The sequence below is a fragment of the Lynx rufus genome, unplaced genomic scaffold, assembly GCF_022079265.1.
Source record: "Lynx rufus isolate CCGP_SWC_20201006 ecotype Redwood Valley unplaced genomic scaffold, mLynRuf1.p SCAF_10, whole genome shotgun sequence".
In the NCBI taxonomy this organism is placed as follows: domain Eukaryota; kingdom Metazoa; phylum Chordata; class Mammalia; order Carnivora; family Felidae; genus Lynx; species Lynx rufus.
The window spans coordinates 82,339,958-82,360,605 of NW_025814824.1; the positions used below are offsets into that span (position 1 = coordinate 82,339,958).

The 20,648-nt window shown below is 41.9% G+C and overlaps 1 protein-coding gene across 4 annotated transcripts in view; it reads left to right on the forward strand.

The window, feature by feature from the left end:
* Window positions 1-20,648, forward strand: part of RABGAP1 (RAB GTPase activating protein 1) — a 168,169-nt gene that overhangs the window by 135,131 nt on the left and 12,390 nt on the right. For 3 of the 4 annotated variants that reach the window (XR_006960278.1, XM_047069184.1, XM_047069189.1), the window contains 6 exons: window positions 2,226-2,351; window positions 2,953-3,096; window positions 5,284-5,325; window positions 5,576-5,704; window positions 17,469-17,561; window positions 17,998-18,108. Coding sequence is in view for 3 of the 4 variants with exons in the window: in XM_047069184.1 (XP_046925140.1) it covers window positions 2,226-2,351; window positions 2,953-3,096; window positions 5,284-5,325; window positions 5,576-5,704; window positions 17,469-17,561; window positions 17,998-18,108 (645 nt within the window). In the remaining variant the exon portion in view is untranslated. Of the gene's footprint in view, window positions 1-2,225; window positions 2,352-2,952; window positions 3,097-5,283; window positions 5,326-5,575; window positions 5,705-9,589; window positions 9,662-17,468; window positions 17,562-17,997; window positions 18,109-20,648 lie in introns of those variants that run through there. The other variant, XM_047069192.1, reaches the window with a different exon arrangement.

A 20,648-nucleotide genomic window follows, 5' to 3' on the forward strand; every position in this document is an offset into this window, starting at 1 on the left:
ATAGTACACTATGCAGAAGCACTGAGATGGGGAAAACTTGGCATATGGAAGGAATGAAAGAAGGGCAGTGTGACTGGACCATCATGGGTGTGATGAGGAATGGGGAGGAAACTGGACAGGTCAACAAGATCAGCTTAAGGAGGGCAGTGGAGGCCAGCTCAGGGAGTTTGGATTTTGTTTCTCTAAGTAAGGGGAAGCTTTTGAAGAGTTTGAAGCCATTTTGTATATAGGTTGTAATATGAGTAAAACCAAAAACCATTTTGTATCTTCTTACTGTGAGAACCTAGCTTATTGGTATTAGTAAGCATGTAAAAATATCATAAAGCTGTGACATCAGTAAAGAGGTCAGATGTTTTTTTTTCCCCAGCTCTATCGAGGTACAATTGACAAAAATGTGTGTGTGTGTGTGTGTGTGTGTGTGTGTGTGTGTGTGTGTACATACAGAAGGTGTGTAATTTGATGAGTTGATAGGCTCTACATTGCAAAACGAGTACCACAGACAAGCTAATTAATGTCCATCAAAAGGACAAGGTTTAAATTTTTTTTTTAATGTTCGTTTATTTTTTTGAGAGAGAGAGACAGAGACAGAGAGACAGAGTGCGAGCAGGGGAGGGGCAAAGAGAGGGAGACACACAATCCAAAGCAGGCTCCAGGCTCCAAGGTGTGAGGACAGAGCCCCAACGCAGGGCTCAAACCCACAAACTGTGAGGTCATGACCTGAGCCAAAGTCGGACACTTAACCTCAGGTGTGCCAAAAGGACAAGTTTTAAAATTTTGTTTGTTGTTTTGTTTTTTTTAAGTTTATGTATTTTGAGAGAGAGTGAGAGCCGGGGAGGGGCAGAGAGAGAGGGAGAAAGAGAATCCCAAGCAGGTTCCACACTGTCAGCACAGAGCCTGACTCAGGGCTCAAACTCACGAACTGCAAGATCATGACCTGAGCTTAAACCAAGAGTTGGACACTTACTCGACTGAGCCACCTGGACACACCTGTTCTGTTGTTTTAATAAGACTTGATATCTCAAAGTCTCTCAGGCCTGTATGGTTTGTCTCTCTTCTCAACTTCAGTCCAAGAACATTTGCCCCCATTTAAGTATCACAGTCTCTTTAAAATGGGTTTCCCAGACAAATCGTCAGTGTCTTGGTTTGAACTCTGTACTGCTTGCCATTGTGTTAAGATAAATGCTTGTTTCAGAGGAAAAGCAGATGTGCTGTCTGACATCACAAATGCCACTCTGGGGCAGACCAAGTGTCCCTCAGCATGTGGACAAAATTGTGAAATTGCCTTCCACGATAGAGACCTCTGAGATCTGCTCCTTTGCCCCAAATGCCCTTACCTTTTCCAATAATAAATTGCTATGCTTTTCTCATTTATTACTGAATCCAATTTGTTCTGTAGTTCTGCTTTAGTCTCTGATTTCTATGTTCAGCCCACTTCCATCCCCTTGTTCCACAGAAGCCCGCCCACCTTCTTGACATTTTGAAGGCTTGCTACATCACACCAAGCCTTAAATAACGTTTCCAGTGCTTTTTTTTCTGTTTTGAAAGCTAGACATTTTGCCAGGTTCTCAGGGAAATGTTTTTCCACCAAGCTATGAAAGATGTAGGTATTATTATAAACAGGGGTAACATCAATAAATAGAATTGAATGGTAAGGGGTTTTGTAATATTTTATATATTGCCATGACCATTACTTTAGTACTTTGTGCATTACAATAAACCTTAGGATATTTAAGATTCTGCTATAATTGGCCAATGAGGAAGAAAAACACTTTCAGTAGAAAGAAATAGCAGCTAAGGAGGCAAAATGATTTAATGAAGGCGTCATGATTTGAGAAGATGAAACCTACACTGTGTGTCGGCTTGTTGCTGCTCAGTTCAGATCCGGTCCTGCAAAGCCTATACTCCGCTCCCTCAGGCAGACTCGGGCCTTCTTGTTCTTGGATCCCCACTGATCTTTCTACCTAATTCATATTATACTTACTGTACACTGATTGTATGGGAAACTTCTGGAGGATAGGAACAGTATCTGACACAGAATAGGCATCATTAATATTTCTTTATTGAGTGAATGAATGTAGTAAAACACAACTACCTGAGTTACTACATATCACTAAATGTCATAGTATTTAGATAGGGCTGGAAGGATGAATTAAACATACTGAGAAAACTTCTGTATGTTTTGTGATCCCCACCTCCACCCCCACCCCATTCCCTGTCTGTTACAGATGCCTGAAGAACAGGCATTCAGTGTTCTGGTCAAGATCATGTTTGACTATGGTCTCAGGGAACTTTTCAAGCAAAACTTTGAAGATTTGCATTGCAAATTTTACCAGTTGGAGCGACTCATGCAGGTAAAAAGAGAAACCAGCTTGCATTCGCCACTAAGAGTACGGGACTGGGGAGAGCTGGATCCGTGAATTGGTGCCAGGGAGCAGTGGTGGTTGCCTTAGCCATCCAACGTTAAGGACTGGTTTTATATTTTTCATTTCTCATTATGTGATGACAATGCCAAGATTAATAAGGTGTGAACCTGAATGGGTGTGAGCTGGTTTTTCAATCTCATAAACACCCAAAAGATCAGATGACTTTGTGGGGGCCTTTAACATAGCAAACTAAATCAAGAAATACCTGCCAAGGCTCTGAAGCTGACTGGTTAGGAATAGCATAATAAAAGTGAAACAAACTTTCCCAAACATTTCATAACTTGGAAAGAAAAACTTTCATTCCAAATATTTGTCACCATCTTGGGGATTCCTCTCGAGAGCTAGTTTGTGGACCAGAAAAGAGAGCCAAGTGCCTGTTTAATACTTGATGATAAGTGTTCTTTTGAGCACTTTGGAGGTTTGTAGGAAAACACAAATATGTGACTTTTTTGGCCTATTCCTGGCAGATTTATGAGTGGGAGTTGAACAGCTGCATATGTGCCCAAAACTAATTAGTTTGCTATTTCAGGAATACATCCCTGACCTGTACAACCACTTCCTGGATATAAGCCTTGAAGCACACATGTATGCCTCCCAGTGGTTTCTTACACTTTTCACTGCAAAATTCCCTCTCTACATGGTCTTCCATATCATCGACCTGCTTTTATGTGAGGTAGGTATCAGAGGCCAGAACACTTCAGCTTTTGTTTACAGTGCTCTCCCATGTCGGCTCCATCAAAACAGAATTTGTTCTTAGTTATTTTATTTTAATGCTCAAAAATCCAGATTTAAGTAATGCTTCCTTGGGTTAAAGCGAGTGATCACGTTTTGTTAAAGGTTCTCTCAGCTTAAAAAAAAAAGAAAAGAAAAACGAAAACCACTACTAGACATTTGTATTAGTATTAGGTTTGGCTGCATTTATTGAAGAAACTCAAAGTCACAGTGACTAAGGTAGAGGTTTAGTTCTCTTCATTCACATAAAAGAAACCAGAAGGTTGACAGTAACCTGTCAGGGGACAGGGAGGGTCAGGGGACAGAGGAGGGTGTGTCCCCCTTTAAAAGAGACTTCCTAGATGTTCCACCTGAATTTTCATTTCTCTCTTATTGGCAGGAACTTAGGTACCTGACCACATCTAGCTGCAAAGGAGAGTTTTTAAAAACTGGGTAGGAATTTGCTAAAAATTGGAGGGTCTGTTACTAAAACAAAAAAGATATTAGAGTAAGTAATAGTCTTTGCCAAGCATGGTTTGGCAGGGTGATTAAGAAAAGAATAACTAATTTCCAAAATAATACATGTCTGTTTATTTTGAGAGAGAGAGCACGTGTGCAAGCTGGGGAAGGACAAAAAAAATCCCAAGCAGGCTCCATGCTGTCAGCACAGAGCCTGACGAGGGGCTTAATCTTAACAACCATGAGATCATAACCTGAGCCTAAATCAAGAGTCAGATGCTTTACCAACTGAGCCACCTAGGCACCCCAATAATACATGTTTATTACAGAAACTAGAAAACAAGCAAAAAGTTCTAAAAATACTTCTAATCCCACTCTCCAGAGAGTAACTCTTTTAACATTTTGGTGTCTATTCTTTCAGCTTTTTGTGTGCATTTATTGATTTACATGTGTTATTTCTATATAGAATAACTTTTTCATATGAAATATTATGTAATAATGTATATTATGGTTCTGTAGGTATATATTTTAAAATATTATGCTATATATGCTATTTGGTAACCTCTTTTCATTTCATGTATTTGAACATTTATAGACACACATCTGTACCTTCCTTCTTTTTAATTATGCCATATTCAAGGCATACAAAAATCCCTTGAAGAATTTCTGCCTTCTACCCAGCTTGAAACACTGTAAGATACACTATTACCAAATATGCCATTATTCTTACCTGCCACCAAATATCTCATTCGTTGGGTATACCATAATTTATGTAACCAATTCCTAGTCTCAATCAACCCTTTAAGTTTTATAGTTTTTCAGTATTATAAACAACCATTTGTTTTAAGTAGTTACTAAGGGCCTCCTGGCATGCCAAGTAATTTAAATAAACTTTTCAGCTAATTAGCTTAGAAAACCCTTGGGAGAACATTAGTTATGGAAACTGAGGTCCAGAAACTTAAGGAATTTAGCAGGTCTTAGTGCCTCCTCTTATCTTTTCTTTGTTCCCGGCACTCCCAAAGTGGTAGCTGAGGGAGAGGCAGGTTGGAGGGAGCCCTGAGCAGATTATGTTCTGGGGTAGAGGGCTCACACACAGAATGACTGCTGTATTTGGAGCAGGGCAGCACACAATAAGGGAAAAGGCCACCTGCAGTTATTTGCTGACAGATCACAATTTTATGACTCTTATGTTTTGGTTGGGAAGTATAGAATACTTTGGAAAAGTGTTCTTGTTGAATGTGAGAATAGGGCTAAAGATTTCTTCTCTTGGGGCACCTGGATGGCTCAGTCAGTTGAGCGTCTCACTTGGGCTCAGGTCCTGATCTCACAGTTCGTGGGTTCAAGCTCCACATCGGGCTCTGTGCTGAGCGCTCAGAGCCTGGAACCTCCTTCGGATTCTGTGTCCTCCCTCTCCCCTGCTCACGCTCTGTCTCTCTCTTCTCTCAAAAGTGAATAAACATTAAAAAAAAAAAAAAGTTCTTAGAAGATTGGGAGAACTGGGTCTGTTTTAAGATGTTTTTTAGTAGCAGACCTGTAATTATTATTTTCCAAGATATTTTCAAGTTATTCCATTTCTTTACTTAATTAAGTTTTTATACTTTATCTTAAACTGTGGGGCATTCTGGGGACAGACAGCTGAATAGTCCAGATATGAACACTGAAAATATTCTTTTTGTGTTTTCTCTTCCAGGGAATAAGTGTTATTTTTAATGTCGCCCTTGGATTATTAAAGGTACACATTTATTTGTAAATTGAGTTACATCCCCTGTCCAGCACTTGCAGGATCTTGGTCTCGATCTCATTCTAAGCAGCTGTGCTGTAGCCCTGACCCTGACAGCAGCTAATGGGCAAGTGGCTCGGGCAACAGCTAAGAAGTATCTTCTGGGGATTGTAAAGGTGCTCGTGTTATACAGTGCTTCTTGTGCATCTTCATAGCCAAGACCTCTTTCTGTCCATGGTTGTGTTTTCTTTCTTTCGTCAAGACTTCCAAGGATGACTTGCTGCTGACAGATTTTGAAGGTGCCTTGAAGTTCTTCAGGGTCCAGCTTCCGAAGAGATATCGCTCAGAAGAAAATGCGAAAAAGCTAATGGAATTAGCTTGCAGCATGAAGGTAAAATAACATTTGCATCAATTTAGACTGTTTTGTTCAGTTACTGTCTCACCATTCCTGATCAAACTATGAACATTTATAATACATTAGTAGTAGTAATAATAATAATGTTTTCTTTGTATTTGTTTCCAAATATTCTCTTACATAGTCTATCCTGTGCATCAAATCTCATTGCCTCTCCCAACCTTTGAACTCTAGGAATGGAATTATTATCCTTATTTAGAAGATACAGTAAAACACAAAGAGTCCTGCCGCTAGGTGGTGGCAGGACTCTGGTTTCATGATTTCTATGTTGTCCTTTAACTTTCAATATTTGTTGTTATGGTCAGTAATTCCCTGAAATGAAACTAACAATTAATGAAGGGAACTCACTCCTTTTCATCACTTTCAGTGGCATTTATGATTTGTATAGTTTTTAAAAAATTTTTATATATATATTTTTTTTTAAATTTGTTTTTAATGTTTTTATTTATTTTTGAGACAGAGAGAGACAGAGCGTGAGCAGGGGAGGGGCAGAGAGAGAGGGAGACACAGAATCGGAAGCAGGCTCCAGGCTCCGAGCCATCAGCCCAGAGCCTGACGCGGGGCTCGAACTCACGGACCGCGAGATTGTGACCTGGCTGAAGTCGGACGCTTAACCGACTGCGCCACCCAGGCGCCCCTATATATTTTTTTTTCATTTTTGAGAGAAAGAGCCTGAGCTGGGGAGGGGCAGAGAGAGGGAGACACAGAATCTGAAGCTGGCTGCAGGCTCTGAGCTGTCAGCACAGAGCCTGATGCGGGGCTCGAACTCACAGACTGTGAGATCATGACCTGAGCCAAAGTTGGACGCTTAACTGACTGAGCCACCCAGGGACCCCTGATTTGTATAATTTTTTTTTTTTTTAAAAGGCAGCATCTCTTTGTATTAATGTAATATGAGTAGGAGAAATTCCATTGTCTGCTGACCGGAGCATAGACTTGAAATCAGATCTGAATTTGAAGTTATTTTATCTGTTTAAGGCACAATTTCCTGATATGTAAAATAACAGTAGACTTCCAGTTTTGGTTATATGTCAGACTAAGCTGACTCGAGCTACCATGCTTTAAACACTTGGAGGTAGCAAATAAAATATAACCCAGGAAATGTTTAAATACCTGGATGAACTTGAAAGAAAAAAAAAAAAAGAAATCCCAAGTACCTGAATCACAGTAGCTCAAAGCTAGTGTGTGTGAAGTGCTAAAACAGGGGAATGTGGAACCTTGTTGATTTTAATGCTCAGGAAGACATACAATATGATTTTGGGTGTTTGGGAGGCAGCTGAATCTGGAGTCTTTGCATAAGTTAAGACCTTGGAATGGCTAACCTCTTTGTGAAAGGAGGAAATACAAAAACTACCTACCTATTATCCTGAGGAACAGTGGATATCCTAATATAAAATGAATTGAGGATTTGAAAAAGAAATAGAACCTCTAGATAATGAAATAACTATTAAAGTTATTATTCATCTTAAAGTGTTACATACTTCACAAGTACTACGGATAACATTTGATGGTATTTTCCCATGTGCCAGGGACTGTGGTTAAGTGCTTTCATATGTGAGGATTGTAACTACAATATGTATACAGTGCTTATGATGGTGCCTGGTAATTAGTAAGGGCTTAAGAATTGATGGCTCTTCCTATGGTTATTCTCCTCTGGCTTTTCAAGCAGTTATCAAATGAACACTTTTCAGTAACATTTTCATGGATGATGGGCTTGTGCACAGGGCACAAAACCAAGTGAGCCCTGAGTTCCTCTTTCCACCTCAGCCTGGTTCACACGAGAGGAAGCTGCCTCTTATTTGCTGATGATTTCCTCCCCTCCAAAACCTCCTTTCTTCGTGTCCCATCTCAAGTTTCTGGAACGTGGTTCCTCAGGCCAAAACCCCTGCTTATTCTGAGCGCCTCTTTCTCTCACCACATCCTGGTCCATCCCAGCCCTGCTGGCATAATACACCCTGAATCTGATCACTTTTCTCCCCTTCTTTCTAACACCCTAGTATAACCATCACCTTCACTTCTTTTCTGGAATGTTCCAGTAGACTCCATGTCTCCCTGTTTCCACAATTTTTTTTTTCCTGGTTTCTCTTTTGGGGAGGTGGGTTTTTATCCCATCTCTCCCTTGCGTGAAACTCTAATGGTTTCTTAGAATAAAATTCAAGAGGTTTTGCCCTGGTGCACAGGGCACTGCACTGTCTGACCTCTGGCCATCTCTCTGATTGCACCTCCTACTTTCCCCCCTCACATTTTCCACTTTACACAACCTGGCTTCCTTGCTGTTCTCAAACAGCAAGCATGCTAAGCATGTTCACTCCTCAGGCTTCTGCACTGGCTTGTCTCTCCACCCATCATGTTCTTCTCGATGTCCACATGGCGTCACCATCACCTCAGTGAGTCTTAAGCTCAAATATCATACCATCAGAGAGGCCTTCTCTAATTACAGTGTCTAAAGTAGCTGCTCCCTCAACCCTTTACACCCTGATCTCTTTATCCTGTCTTATTTTCCTCATATCATTCATTGTTACTTAACATTATTTTAGATCTTTATTTGATGCTCCCCTCCCCCCCACCCCGAACTAAACCTTCAGCAGAGGGGACTTTATCTTATTTACTGCCAAATCCCCAGCATAAGAACAGGATTTGGCATAAAAAACTAGTTAAATGAGGGAACAAATGAATGTGCTGCTGAATTTATACCAAGTGGTGTTTTGTAAAGAAGAGTTAGAGAGTTAATATGGCTTTGGGTAAGGCTTAAAATAATGTCCAGCTGAAGGTTTTATCTTTTGGTTTTCAGTACCTTGAAACACTTTAATAATATATGAATCCTTTATTTCCATAGGCCAGATTCGAGGTGTCTAATGTCTTTTTTCCTTTTTTTTCTTCTTTTTTTTTTTGGCTTATGCTTTCAAGGAGTTAAGATAGGCAGTGCTGCACAGCACACAAATTTTGTGCCTAGACACATAATTCCTTCTGGTCCTGGAGAACTCTGCATGGCGGGGGTACACTTTGGATAATGCCCCCTACTTGCACATAGTCTCCGGTGAGAAAGATCGTAATTCTTTCTTGAAATTGACCCACAGTGTGGAAAAGCCTACATATTGACCAGGACACGAGAATGAAATTTTTCTGCTAAAAGGTGGGATACAGTGTAGTTAGCAATGATTAGTTGTACTCTAGTAGGTTAATACTTAATGCCAAAATTATTAAGGGAAATATAGACAACAGTTGAGCCAATTATTGGCAAAGGACCTCAGTCACTGTGATAATTTGCCAAAGGAAAATCACTGTAAGCTCAGTCATGAGCGCTGCGTTATGTGGACTGCACGAGGTGGGAGTGCCTCCGTCAGCAAGAAAGTGCATCTGATCATCTGTGGCTTTGACGTCCCCTCTCTAGACATGGAAGAGGGGATCCCTGCTTTGTGAATGGCTTGGAAACTAGCTTTTTAACTTTTTGGTCTAGAATTTAGAAAGGAAGCATTGACTTTGTAACTTACTGAAATCCCATTCCATTATTTTTTAATTTCTTAAAAACCGTGGCTTCTGATTAAGGTGGGAATTAGGAATGCTTTGCCTCACATGCCAGTTGAGAAAACAGTTACCTACTTTTGTTGTTGTTGTGTTTTAACAGTTTTGATGTTGTAATTTCTGGTATTTGTATAGTTTTTATAGGTATCTCATTTCTCCCTCACAGTTCCCTGTGAGGTATGCAGGCCAAGTCGGTTTCCAAGTGGAAACTGAGGCTTATAGAAGTCTTGGCCAACTGGTACTAGCTGGGCAGTGACAAGAGCCCTAGTGGAACTCAGGCCTTCTGACTCCACATTCCCAAAGCTTCCCACTCCATTGCATTGCCTCTTCTCATTGCAGAATTGCAGCAGGAATTAAGTTTGGTGTGGCAATATCTGAAATGGCCACCAGATGGGTGTGTTGCTCAAAAAGGTCTGTATTCCTCTCTGCCTGTGTGTCTTCCTTTTTTCTATACATCTTTCTCTTTGTCTATCTTTACTTACCTCTTTCTCCTTTTCTCTCTTTTCAGTCCTTTTACTTCTCCCCTCCTCTCTCTTTCCCCTGAGTTTATTATGGAATTGATATAATTTATTTTTTTTTAAGTTTTAGATCTCTGCTCTTAGTCTAAAATTTAATAGCATACATCAGAACTCATTATTTGTCCATTGAGTTGCTCCCCTTTTATGGGTCATTGTCTTGAGATAGATTGTTCCTACTTTTTTTTTTTAAGTTTATTTACTTGAGAGCGCGCATGCGCATGCATGCACGTGAGCAGAAGGGAGGGACAAAGAGAGAGGGGGAGAGAATCCCAAGCAGGCTCCATGCTGTCAACGCAGAGCCCAGCCTGGGGCTCAGTCTCAGGAACAGTGAGATCCTGACGTAAGCCGAAATCAAGAGATCCTGACTTAACCGACTGAGCCACCGAGGTGCCCCTGTTTCCACTTCTGATAAAAGATCTAAAAGGACTTTGATTTACTAAAAAAAAAAAAAAAAAGATTTTTAAGTAATCTTCTGCATCCAGTGTGGTACTTAAAACCACAACCCCCAGATCGAGTCACATGCTATACCAAGTGAGCCAGCTGGGTGCCCCAGGATTTTCACTTTAAATAGATTGTTCCAGGAGATCATGAATGGTCCTAGGAGCTCCACAACACTTTCATACTCATAACTGTACTATGCATCGTGTTTAGAGGGAGAAAATTGGAAAAAAAATGAATTTGTAGGCCTTGCATTTTTTAATTCAAGAAGTATGTGAGAGCAACTGTTTTTTTGTTTGTTTGTTTTTTATGTCTACACAGAGATGTTTGAGAATAAGTCAGATACGTAAGGCTAGTTTGGAAGAAGTAGGAGCCATAAAAGAGATAGCTGGTGAGTTTCTTAGATTAAACTTGAATGAAGATTTGACCCTTTCACTGTAGAATCCTGCCTAAGGTGAGATGGAATTCTGAGCCATTGATTGCTTCATGGGGATTTGTTATTTCAGACTTAAAGTGAATGTACAAGACTTCAAACTACCTGTAGAAAAAGACACTACAGAAACCAAATAGCGCTATCTCGAAATTAATGTAATCCTAACCATTTGCTCTTTGGAGAAACAGAATACTCTTTGGCATTTGGGTGTATTTGTTCTTGGGGATATTTTTATTTAAGACCTTAATAGCAGAATTAGTTTGAAATTCATTCTCTGCTCAGATCATTTGTGTAGTTAGTGTGTGTTAGGATCTTAGGCCCTATGATTGCAGTGGCTTCATCAGTCTTGTCTCTTACTCTATTCACAGACTGTTGCATAGTGTCTACACAGTGACTTCATCCTTACAGTGATCATATGAGGTCATTTTACAGGCACATATACTGAAGCTTAGAGAACTGAAGAAAACTCCCAAAGGTATAAAGTTAGTAAGTGATAGAGGTGGGGTCAGATCCCAGGAATTTCAGACTCTAAAGTCAATCCTTACCATCATTGTGCCGTGGTGTAAATGAGGGGGTGAATGAATGGGACGAGAGCTACTTGTATTGGTCCATTTTTGCTGATGTTTGTCATGTAATGGTGGGTAAGCTGAGTCTCTGTCAGTTTAGCAAAGTTGTAGCTAAGTATAGCCAAGTTCAGTTTTCCTTATGACTAGACCAGGCTATAGTTTTACTTCTGTGTTTGTTTCCTACCTTTTATATTGGATTTCATGAAGAAACTTATGAGTGCTCTTTTTCTCTGCAGTGAACTATAAATTTTGCTGGTTATCACAAGGGTAGCACTGCCCACTACCTTCTTATTTTATTTTAATAAGCTGGTCTCCCTTGGTTGTTTTCTTTGTTTGGGTTCTTTGCTACTAATTTGTTTCTTGCATTCTAGAAAAATACTCTGATGGTGGAACCAGAGTGCCTAATTCTATTTAGTGATCTTTGAGGGAGTTTGAGCCTGAACTCTTTGAACAAATTAAATAAGAAGGCTCAGAAATTAAATAGAATGTTGATTTGTTTCAAGTGGTTATAAGTGCGGGCTTGGGACTCCCACAGACCTTGGCTCTCATCCTGGCTCTGCCTCTGCTGTGTGACCCAAGGTAGTTTAACGTGACAGGGTTGTAGAGAGGGAAATCAGATGATGCCTTTAAAGTAGCTGCTGCTCTCCTGATGACTATCGTCATCATCACCACCACCACCACCCCCATCATCATCATCATCATCATCACCATCACCACCAGTGCTCATTTGGCCTGCCCTGTTTTGACCTCCTCTGCCCAGGCGTCTGCTTTCCTTAAGCCAGTTCACGTCAACATGCATTTATAGATTTTCTTATGTGCTCAGTGTTGAACATGCTACAGAGATGGATGAGAAACAAGAGTCACTCCAGATTTGTGTTCCCGTGCTGCTGTTGCCACCTAATAGGCTGGGCCCTTGGCTCTAGATGAGTCACTTTCCCTAACTACGTCCTGATTCCTCATCAGTGAAATGAGGTGATAATTCCTACTATACCTATCTCAGACAGTTGTTTTGGGAATTAAATAAAATAGTAGCTGTAGAGGTATCTTGTTATCATGAAAGTCCTGTGTAAATCTCAGGTTTTTAAATCAGTAACTAAATAAAGCGAAGACCCTGCCCCAAGCATTCTAAAAAAGGAAGATGGACTTGTATCAGATTTCTTTGTTTAGCATTGAGGACTTTGGGGTCAAGATCTCCTCAATATACCAGACCTCTTCATACCCACCCACTCCCTCACACAACATACTTCACCCTGCCATGTAGACCTACTAATATTCAACCTCCCATCTCTCCTGCACTTGTGACTCCAGCCCAGTGGGGATTCTGACCTTTGCAGCAGTTTCTTAAGCCAAACTTGGAAATCAGCTCCTGTTTCCTATCCACAGCCTATTTCCTGTTCTTATGTGTTAAATGGATGTTGTTTAAATAGCTTGTTGCTTGCAACACATGTTCAGAGGGTAACTCTGTCTCTGATTCAAGATAAGAATGTAGATTTTTTTTTAAGTTTATTTATTTATTTTCAAGAGAGAGAGAGAGAGAGAGAGAGAATGAATGAATGAATGAATAGGGGAGGGGCAGAGCAGGAGAGAGAATTCCAAGCAGGCTCCAAGCTCTCAGCACAGAGCCTGACGCGGGACTCGATCTCACGAATAATGAGATCATGACCTGAGCTGGAAGAGTTGGGACACTTAAAGGAGCCACCCAGGCGCCCCATTAATGTAGATACTAATAATAACATGTAATGGCTGCCCTTTTTATTAAGAAGACCTCATGTGTTGGGCGCTCTCCTGAACTCTTGATATGCTTAATATCATGCAATCCGGTTAACAGTAGTCCTGTAAGGACTACTGGAATTTTCTCAGATGAGGAGCCTGAGGCTGAGATAAGGCACCTCACCCTCCTTGACAGAGTAAGCCAGTGGCATAGCCATGGCTCAAGTCTGGGTCTGTCCACCTACAAAGCCCATGTTCTCAGTGGCAAACTGTCCCACCTCCCTCCCACCCATGTTCACGGCCACTCTCCACTTTCTCCACTTTCTCTACCAGATCAGGTACCAGCTCTCCTGGGACAGATAGCACATGTTTTAAGAGAGCATCACCCATTTCCTGTGATAGATAAATGACAAGTGACCCAGGAAGAGGTGTTTGGGATTAAATACATACTTCTATCAGGTTATCAAACTGGCATGATCTAAGTCTCCACCTTCTGTCTGACTCAGGGTTTCTTAACCTGGGACTGTGGGTGGCTCAGGGAGCACAGGGATCTTCTGAAATAGTATGCAGAATGCTTTATTGCTGGTGTAGGGTGAGGACAGAGTTGGCTTCTGTGTTTTTTTATGGGATCCATGGCTTTCAGGAGACTTTTGAAGTAGTACTGTCTCTAACAGTGTTAAGAAACAATGTACAACTTGCAGCGGGATATAAAATTGGTTTTATCTAAATTATAAACGTAGTCTTATCACAGGAAATTATTAGTTTCCCCCCACCCCGAAAGTACATTTTAAACAGAAAAAATTTCAAAATTAAGCTTCTTTAAGGGCAAAAATACCTGTGTGTGATGCTGTGGTTTCCATAGCCTTCTGATAGGAGTCCACTAGTAGTAGGTATGATTCAGAGCTCTGGGGCTGATTCCATAGCTTCCCTGCTTCCTCAATTCAATTAGATGTTATTGGTATAAGTAAGAGACAAATAAAATGAACCTTAGACTTTAAGAGTGAGGACTATGTCTCTATTGATTATTTTCATGCTTGCTGTGTACCAAGGCATTAGGAATTTTACAGTACTTGGGAGTCCCTGCCCTTGTGGAGCATGCATATTGTGTCCTATATGCATCTTTGTATCACTAACGCCTCACAAGGAACACTGCACATGGCAATGCTCAATTGTTGGATAAATAAATGTCCTGCTGCATCCTTATTAGGTTAAAAGGAAAGCCATTGGCTTTGATTTGTTCAGCATCTGATTATTGAGTCCCACTTATGTTCCAGGCATTGAGCTAGGTACCAGAGATATAGGGTAAGCAAAACAGATGTGGCTTGTTTCCCATTGGGAAGACAGACAATCAAGTAAGCACATAAATAAATAATTGTGAACTTGGACAGGTGCCATGGAGGAATTGGCTTGATGTTATGAGAATATATAATAACAAAGACCTGGCCTGATAGGGGAAGAAGGTGCCAGGGAAGGGCACTCAAGAAGTGACGTTAGAGCCCTGGTCTGAAAGGTGGATAGGAGTGAACCAAATGTGGGGCCGTCCAGGCAGGGGGACCAGACCTGCACCGTGTGCTCACTTCAGTTGCTATTTTCATTCAGAAGAAAGGTTGATGCAAAAAAGAGGAGGTCCTTTCTCATTAACTTAGCAGGCATTTCTGGGCATTCTCTTTGTGCCTGGACAAGGGACAGTGATGAGTGAGACAGTTCTGACCTGGAGAAGGCACTGATAATGGGACAGACAGGCTAAGAGGTGCTGATCTCTTGTTGGTGCAGCCTAAATAAGGAGGCTGGAATTGCTGATTTTGCTGCTGGTACCTGTTGGTTCCCCATTCAGGTATCAGGCATCTGCCTTTTCATGGGGTCCATTCCTCAGACATAGCCTGAACTGGTTGGCTCTGGTATACAGCTGCCCATGCTCCAAAAGTCAGGATCGGCTGTGAACCCTTTAGAAGCAGTGTTGGTTTTATTTATCTTTTGTTTGTGGTGGGGGTGGGGGGTGAGGGGCAACGTGGTGAAGTGGGGGATGGAGACCAAGAACAAGCGAGGAGGAGAAATCTGGGAGCAAAGCAGAACTGATGAAGTCAGAACTCTGGACCAGCGAGGAAGATGGTGGAGCTCTGTGTCCAGTCCTGAGCGGTGATCCCTGAGGACTGGCTGAGAAGCATAGGTGGGGACCGTCATCGAGAGAAACAAGCAAGAGCTCTATGTTAGAGAAGCCCAGAATAATTATGAGAATTATTTTTCAGCAGCATTTATTTTGTTTATTTAATTATAAAAATAAATCATGCTCAAGGCAGAAAACTTGCAAAATGTGGGAAGTACATAAAGAAATGCCTGGATCCTGTCATGAAAATGTCAGAACCAAATGAGATAGCATGTGTTAAAGGTTTTGACATCTATCAGGAACTCTGTGTACGGTAACTGCTGTTACAGTGCTGAGGCAGAATTAACCCTTCCGCTCTGAGAATGAGACATTTATCATAAGGGGTAAGGAAATGTACAAGAAACGGTTTTGTAATTAGCCTGTTATAATGTATGTTTATGGGGGAAACATGTTAGCCCTTCCTTACCCCAGAATGAGAATGAAAAGTTGAAGAATCCTGAAGATTTGTGAGAATGTTTTATAGGATTTATGTCAGATTTTTTTTTTTTTTTTAAATAAAGCACTAGGTGGAGCTTTATATCCACTGTCCCCCGTGTCATTTAGCCAGACTGACAGCGAAGAACACGGGGAGGAAGTGTTTGCTGCCCACAAGCCTCATTTCTTTTCTCTTCCTCTACTATTGATCTGTTAAGATTGTCTATAAATTTACTGATCACACAGATGTTTTACTGAGGTGCTTTCTTTGTGAATCACTTATGTACACAAAACGTTTACCCCAGCATTGGCCTTAAACCGCAGAAGATCTGTCACTCTCCAACTTGTGGTCTCACCCCAAGTGTTTAATGGGCATCTTTCTATAAACTGCAGCCAGGGCATTGTGTTATGTTCCTGGCTGCCTTCCTGTAGTAAGAGCCAGACTCCAGGAATAAGCTCTGATTGAGGCAGACCTGTAAACATCCGACGAGGGCAGTATCCATAGAGTCCATGGGAGGAAACACCAGGGCAGCTCAAGTAAGATGGAAAGGAAATCATGGAACAGGATTTGGAGATGCTGCACACTGGGGCTGCCCCACCCCCTTTCGAGGTCTCCATTTCTTTGTCTAGGAAATAAGGAAGTAAGAGGAGCCTACCTCTGAGATCCCTAATTCCTGGAACTGGGGGCTAAAAGTCCCGATTCGTGAGCCAGCAGCGCTGTGCTGATTATTGAAGCTTCGGGAAGGAATGAGCATTTGCTTTATGATCAGTGCTTAAATTGCACGTATTTATTTTAGCACTTCTCTATGTCTTGTATTTCATAGTCTTTCAAAGTGTAATTTAAAAAATACCAAAGGGTTAGTGGTTTAGAGGAAGGAGTCAAACAGAAGTGTAAGAGTTGCATCTTGAAAGGATGCCCTTGGTTACGGTCAGGTTGAAGAAAAAAAAAAAAAAGGACCAGCCTATAAGAGGGGAGGGGAGCTGTTCAGGTAGAACGAGAGCCAAGAGAATAAAGAGAAAAAAGATTGCCTGGAGGGAAGAAGAGTCCGTTGGTGAAGTTAAAGAGTGAAAGGCTGGAACTTTGTAGTCGAATTGGGGAGAATTATGACCCACTGGATGGAGTGATAAAGAAACCACTAGTGACCTTCAAGAGAGTATTTTCTATAGAGTAGTCAGAACAAAAGCTTGATTTAGAGAGATTAAAGAGAGGCCATGAGGCAATGGAAGCGAAATGTATACATACACCTGTGGTTTGCAGTGGCTGGTAAGAAGTGTGAGAGAAAGAGGACAGTAGTTTGATGGGGTAAAAGAGCAGCTAAGCAGAGTGGTCAGCAGAATGGTGTTTTTAAGGGCAGAGGGAATTGTGTCTGTTTGAAAGCAGCTCAGAAGGAGCTAGTAGAGAGGAAAAGTGATAGATGATGGGAGGATAGTAAGGTGAGTTCAGCTTGGACTTTGCATGGAGTTTAGCTGACTGGGCTCAAATCCCCTACCTGTCAGTCCCTAAATGAGTGACCTTGGTCAAGTTATGTAATCTCCTTATACGTCCATTAACTTGCCTATAAAATGAGGATGATAATACCATATCTTGTAGAGGTGTCCTGAGGTCACAGATTGAAAGCACCTTTCGGTAGTGCTGGTATGTGTGAAATAAAATGGTGGAGGAAGAAAGTGACGATTAGGAACGACAGGACCCAGAACTCAGGTAGGAAGGGTCATCATAGGGTATTCATTCTAACACTGTTAGTAAAAATCTTAGGAAGCCATTATCCCGAGCAGAACCCTAGACCCTAGTGATGAAGAAATCTGTGTCCTGAGCTTTCGCTCCACCTCGATGATTCCCCTCCCCAAATAGGAAACACCACTCCCGGAGTGACCGGAGATGCTCAGGTCAGCAGAGGTCTTGGTCTTCAGTGCAGGCCCTGAGACACTCACCACTTCTGATGCTTTTTAATTTGTGCTGTGGTTTATCCTACAGATTAGTCAGAAGAAGTTGAAAAAATATGAAAAAGAATATCACACCATGAGGGAACAGCAGGCCCAACAAGAAGACCCGATCGAGCGATTTGAGGTTGGTTTGCTTATGGCCCGGGCGATGTGAAGACCTTTCAGGCTTCCCTTGCATATGATGGTGCCTGTAACTAGCTTTGTTGAGTTCTTTTTAAAATTCAGTTCCACTGCTTCTGGGTTCAAGTTTCAGTTTGAATTTGCAAATTGGAAAGTAAGATCTGTTGTGCTTTAAGCCAGCTGCCTGGGTTGTCACAGTTCAGTGGACTTCTGTCACAGTTAATCTGAAGTAACTGCTTGACAGAGTCGCTGGAACCAGTTAGGTATTTCTCACCAGAGACAGAAAAGAAGAAAGTGCTGGTTGCCAGCACGTTAGGACCAGCCACTCCTCCCATGATTTCCATAGGACTCAGAAATGAGTTTTGAGGGTCAGGCCTGAGAAATTGTCATTTTCATCACATTTCTACATGTTGTATAACTGGTTTCTTTCTACATTTCAGCGAGAGAACCGGCGTCTACAAGAAGCTAACATGAGGTTGGAACAGGAAAATGATGACTTAGCCCACGAGCTGGTAACCAGCAAGATTGCACTGCGCAAGGACCTGGATAACGTGAGTCTTACTTGGCAGAAGGGATGGATTCTGTTGAAACTCTTGGCTTCTCCCCTCATCGAGTGCAGTCCTTGAATGGTAGTATTTATTGTCCTAACACATCACCTACAAAGTGTCCTTCCTGTGATACCACTTGCTCTTATCACTATTGCCTCCCTCCTTCCCTTCCGGGGTTTTCCGTTAAGCCCTCCTTCCCACGTTCTTGTCAAACAGGCAGCCCTCAAACTCCTTTCCCATCATTGTTTGATAAGAGGCCTTGTGACTAATTTGTATGCCCTCACAATTGGCAGGAGCATTTAATCATTATAATTTACTTACCTTCCCTGAGAAGAGATTCTGTTATCCTGCATGTTAGGTGCCTGTTGAATAAGGATTGCTGATGGTTATAAGGCTCAGTGCCTCAGCAGCTTGCCATTTCACCAGTAATTTCAGTTGGCAGATGTTCTTTCTTTGCTTTTCCTAATCGTAAAGATCACGGTGATGGCTTTCCTGGCAGGGTATTTGTCCATTTTCTATACTATAAGCCTCCCCTTGAACAAATGTAGTCTTTCATATGTCATTTAGGTCAGAAGTTGGCAAACTTTCTCTGTGAAGGGATGAATAGTAAACAGTCTAGGCTTTGTGGGCCATATGGTCTGTGTTGCAACATCGAACTCTGCCACTGGCACAGAAGTAGCCGTAGACAGTAAGTAAAGGAATGAGCGTGGCTGTGTTCCAATAAAACTTTATTTACAAGAATAGGTGGCAGGCTGGATTTGGCACATGAACTGTAATTTGCCAACATCTGACTCAGATTTCCTTGTCAGGCTCCTAAGATTACTGTTCTGCTCATTGGTTTCCTGAGGTTCTAGAGAAGGCTCAGGCTGTTGAGGGTTCCCTGGGGACTTACATGATATGTTGAACCCCGTAAGATCTATGAACTTCACGGGGTCCTTGACATCCACCAAATATGTTTGAAAATGCTGTGTTCTGTTTTTCTTTGAAAGTCCCTGCTTTCATTAGTTTCTCAAAGTGGTTCACAAGTGAGATGAGAGAGTGAGACGGCAGTACATACTGGTTTTTATTCTCTTTAGAAATAGAATAATGGAGTAAAAATTTTTGGACAGACCTGTATTCTAGTAGCGATTACACTCCTTCCAAGTAGAGTAAAATGTGCAGAGGTAGAACAGTAGCGTGACAGTGAGAATGCCATGACTCGGTGTATGTGAAAAACGCCACCAAAGTATTCGCCACAGGCAGTGTCAGTGCCTCTGCTTGGCAGCTGCACAAAGCTGCATGTAACTGGTAAGTCTCCTTTTTCCAGTTTTTGCAGGGAGGCAGTTTCAAGGTCATTAGCCCTCAGTAACCGGAACCTAGAGCTCTTACTGTCTTTTGGTTTACCACAGTCTGGCCATCAGGTTCGAGTCCCCTCCCTATGGTGCAGATTCCCGGCATGCCCTCTGTTCTTCGCAGGAACACAATAGAATCATCCCCTCCCTGTTCAGGCCTTTCTGCCAAGTGCATGGAGGGAGCTGGGTTACACTGAGCAGGAACTGCTGAAGCAGGGCCACAGCGCACACCTGCGGCGGCTCCACAGAAGCTGGAGATCATGCCGAAAGGAGGTGAAAAAGACCAAAGAAGACGGGTCCTGGGTAGGAGCTTTGTGTTCCACAAAGGAATGATATGAAGAGGCAACGTAAGCTAGGATCCAGGTGGATGTTTACTTGAAGCTGTTGCATTCTCATTGGACAGGCCCAGTAATCACACTGGTGTGCCCCTGTTTAAGGTGGATCACAGACTTATGTTCTTGAAGCTTGCCCCTAAAAAGGTAAAGGTATAAACCTTTTTTCAAGTTGTATTATCCTGACACAGTAAAGAACTAGGTCCTTTAACATTCCTGATACCAAAGTGAGAAATAGTTAAAAATAATGTGAATTCCCATTTCCTGATCACGTATGATAGGCACTGTGATAAGCACTTTGCTAACCTCTGGTATCTCATAACCTTGTCTCAGCCTTCTGAGGAGGGTTCATGAGCCCCATTTATGGATGAGGACTTTTTTTTTTAACAATCAGGAAACTTGGGACTCCGAGAGATGGAAGCGCCCCAGAGGAAGCGGAGCCAGGAACCCAACCCAGGCCCATCTAATTGGAATGCCCCAGTCTTTTCTACAATGCCACAGTCTCCAAAATAAATACGGAAAAGAGAGGCACCTGAGGGGCTCAGTTGGTTGAGTGGCTCAGTTGGTTAAGCATCTGACTCTTGATCTCGGCTCAGGTCTTGGTCTCACCGTTTGTGGGATTGAGCTCCGTGTCGGGCTCTGTGCTGACAGTGCAGAGCCTGCTTGGGATTCATTCTCTCTCTCTCTCTTACTCCCTCTCTCCCCCTCTCCGTCCCTCCCCCCTTAGAATAAACTTTAAAAAATAGGTAAATAAATAAGGAGCGAGAAGGTACGATTTGATGTCATTAACTACATCAAAACCATAGATAGTGATACATAACAGCAAACCTTTTTTGAGCACTTAATTAGTTCTAGGCGTTGCCCTAAGTGCTTTTTACTT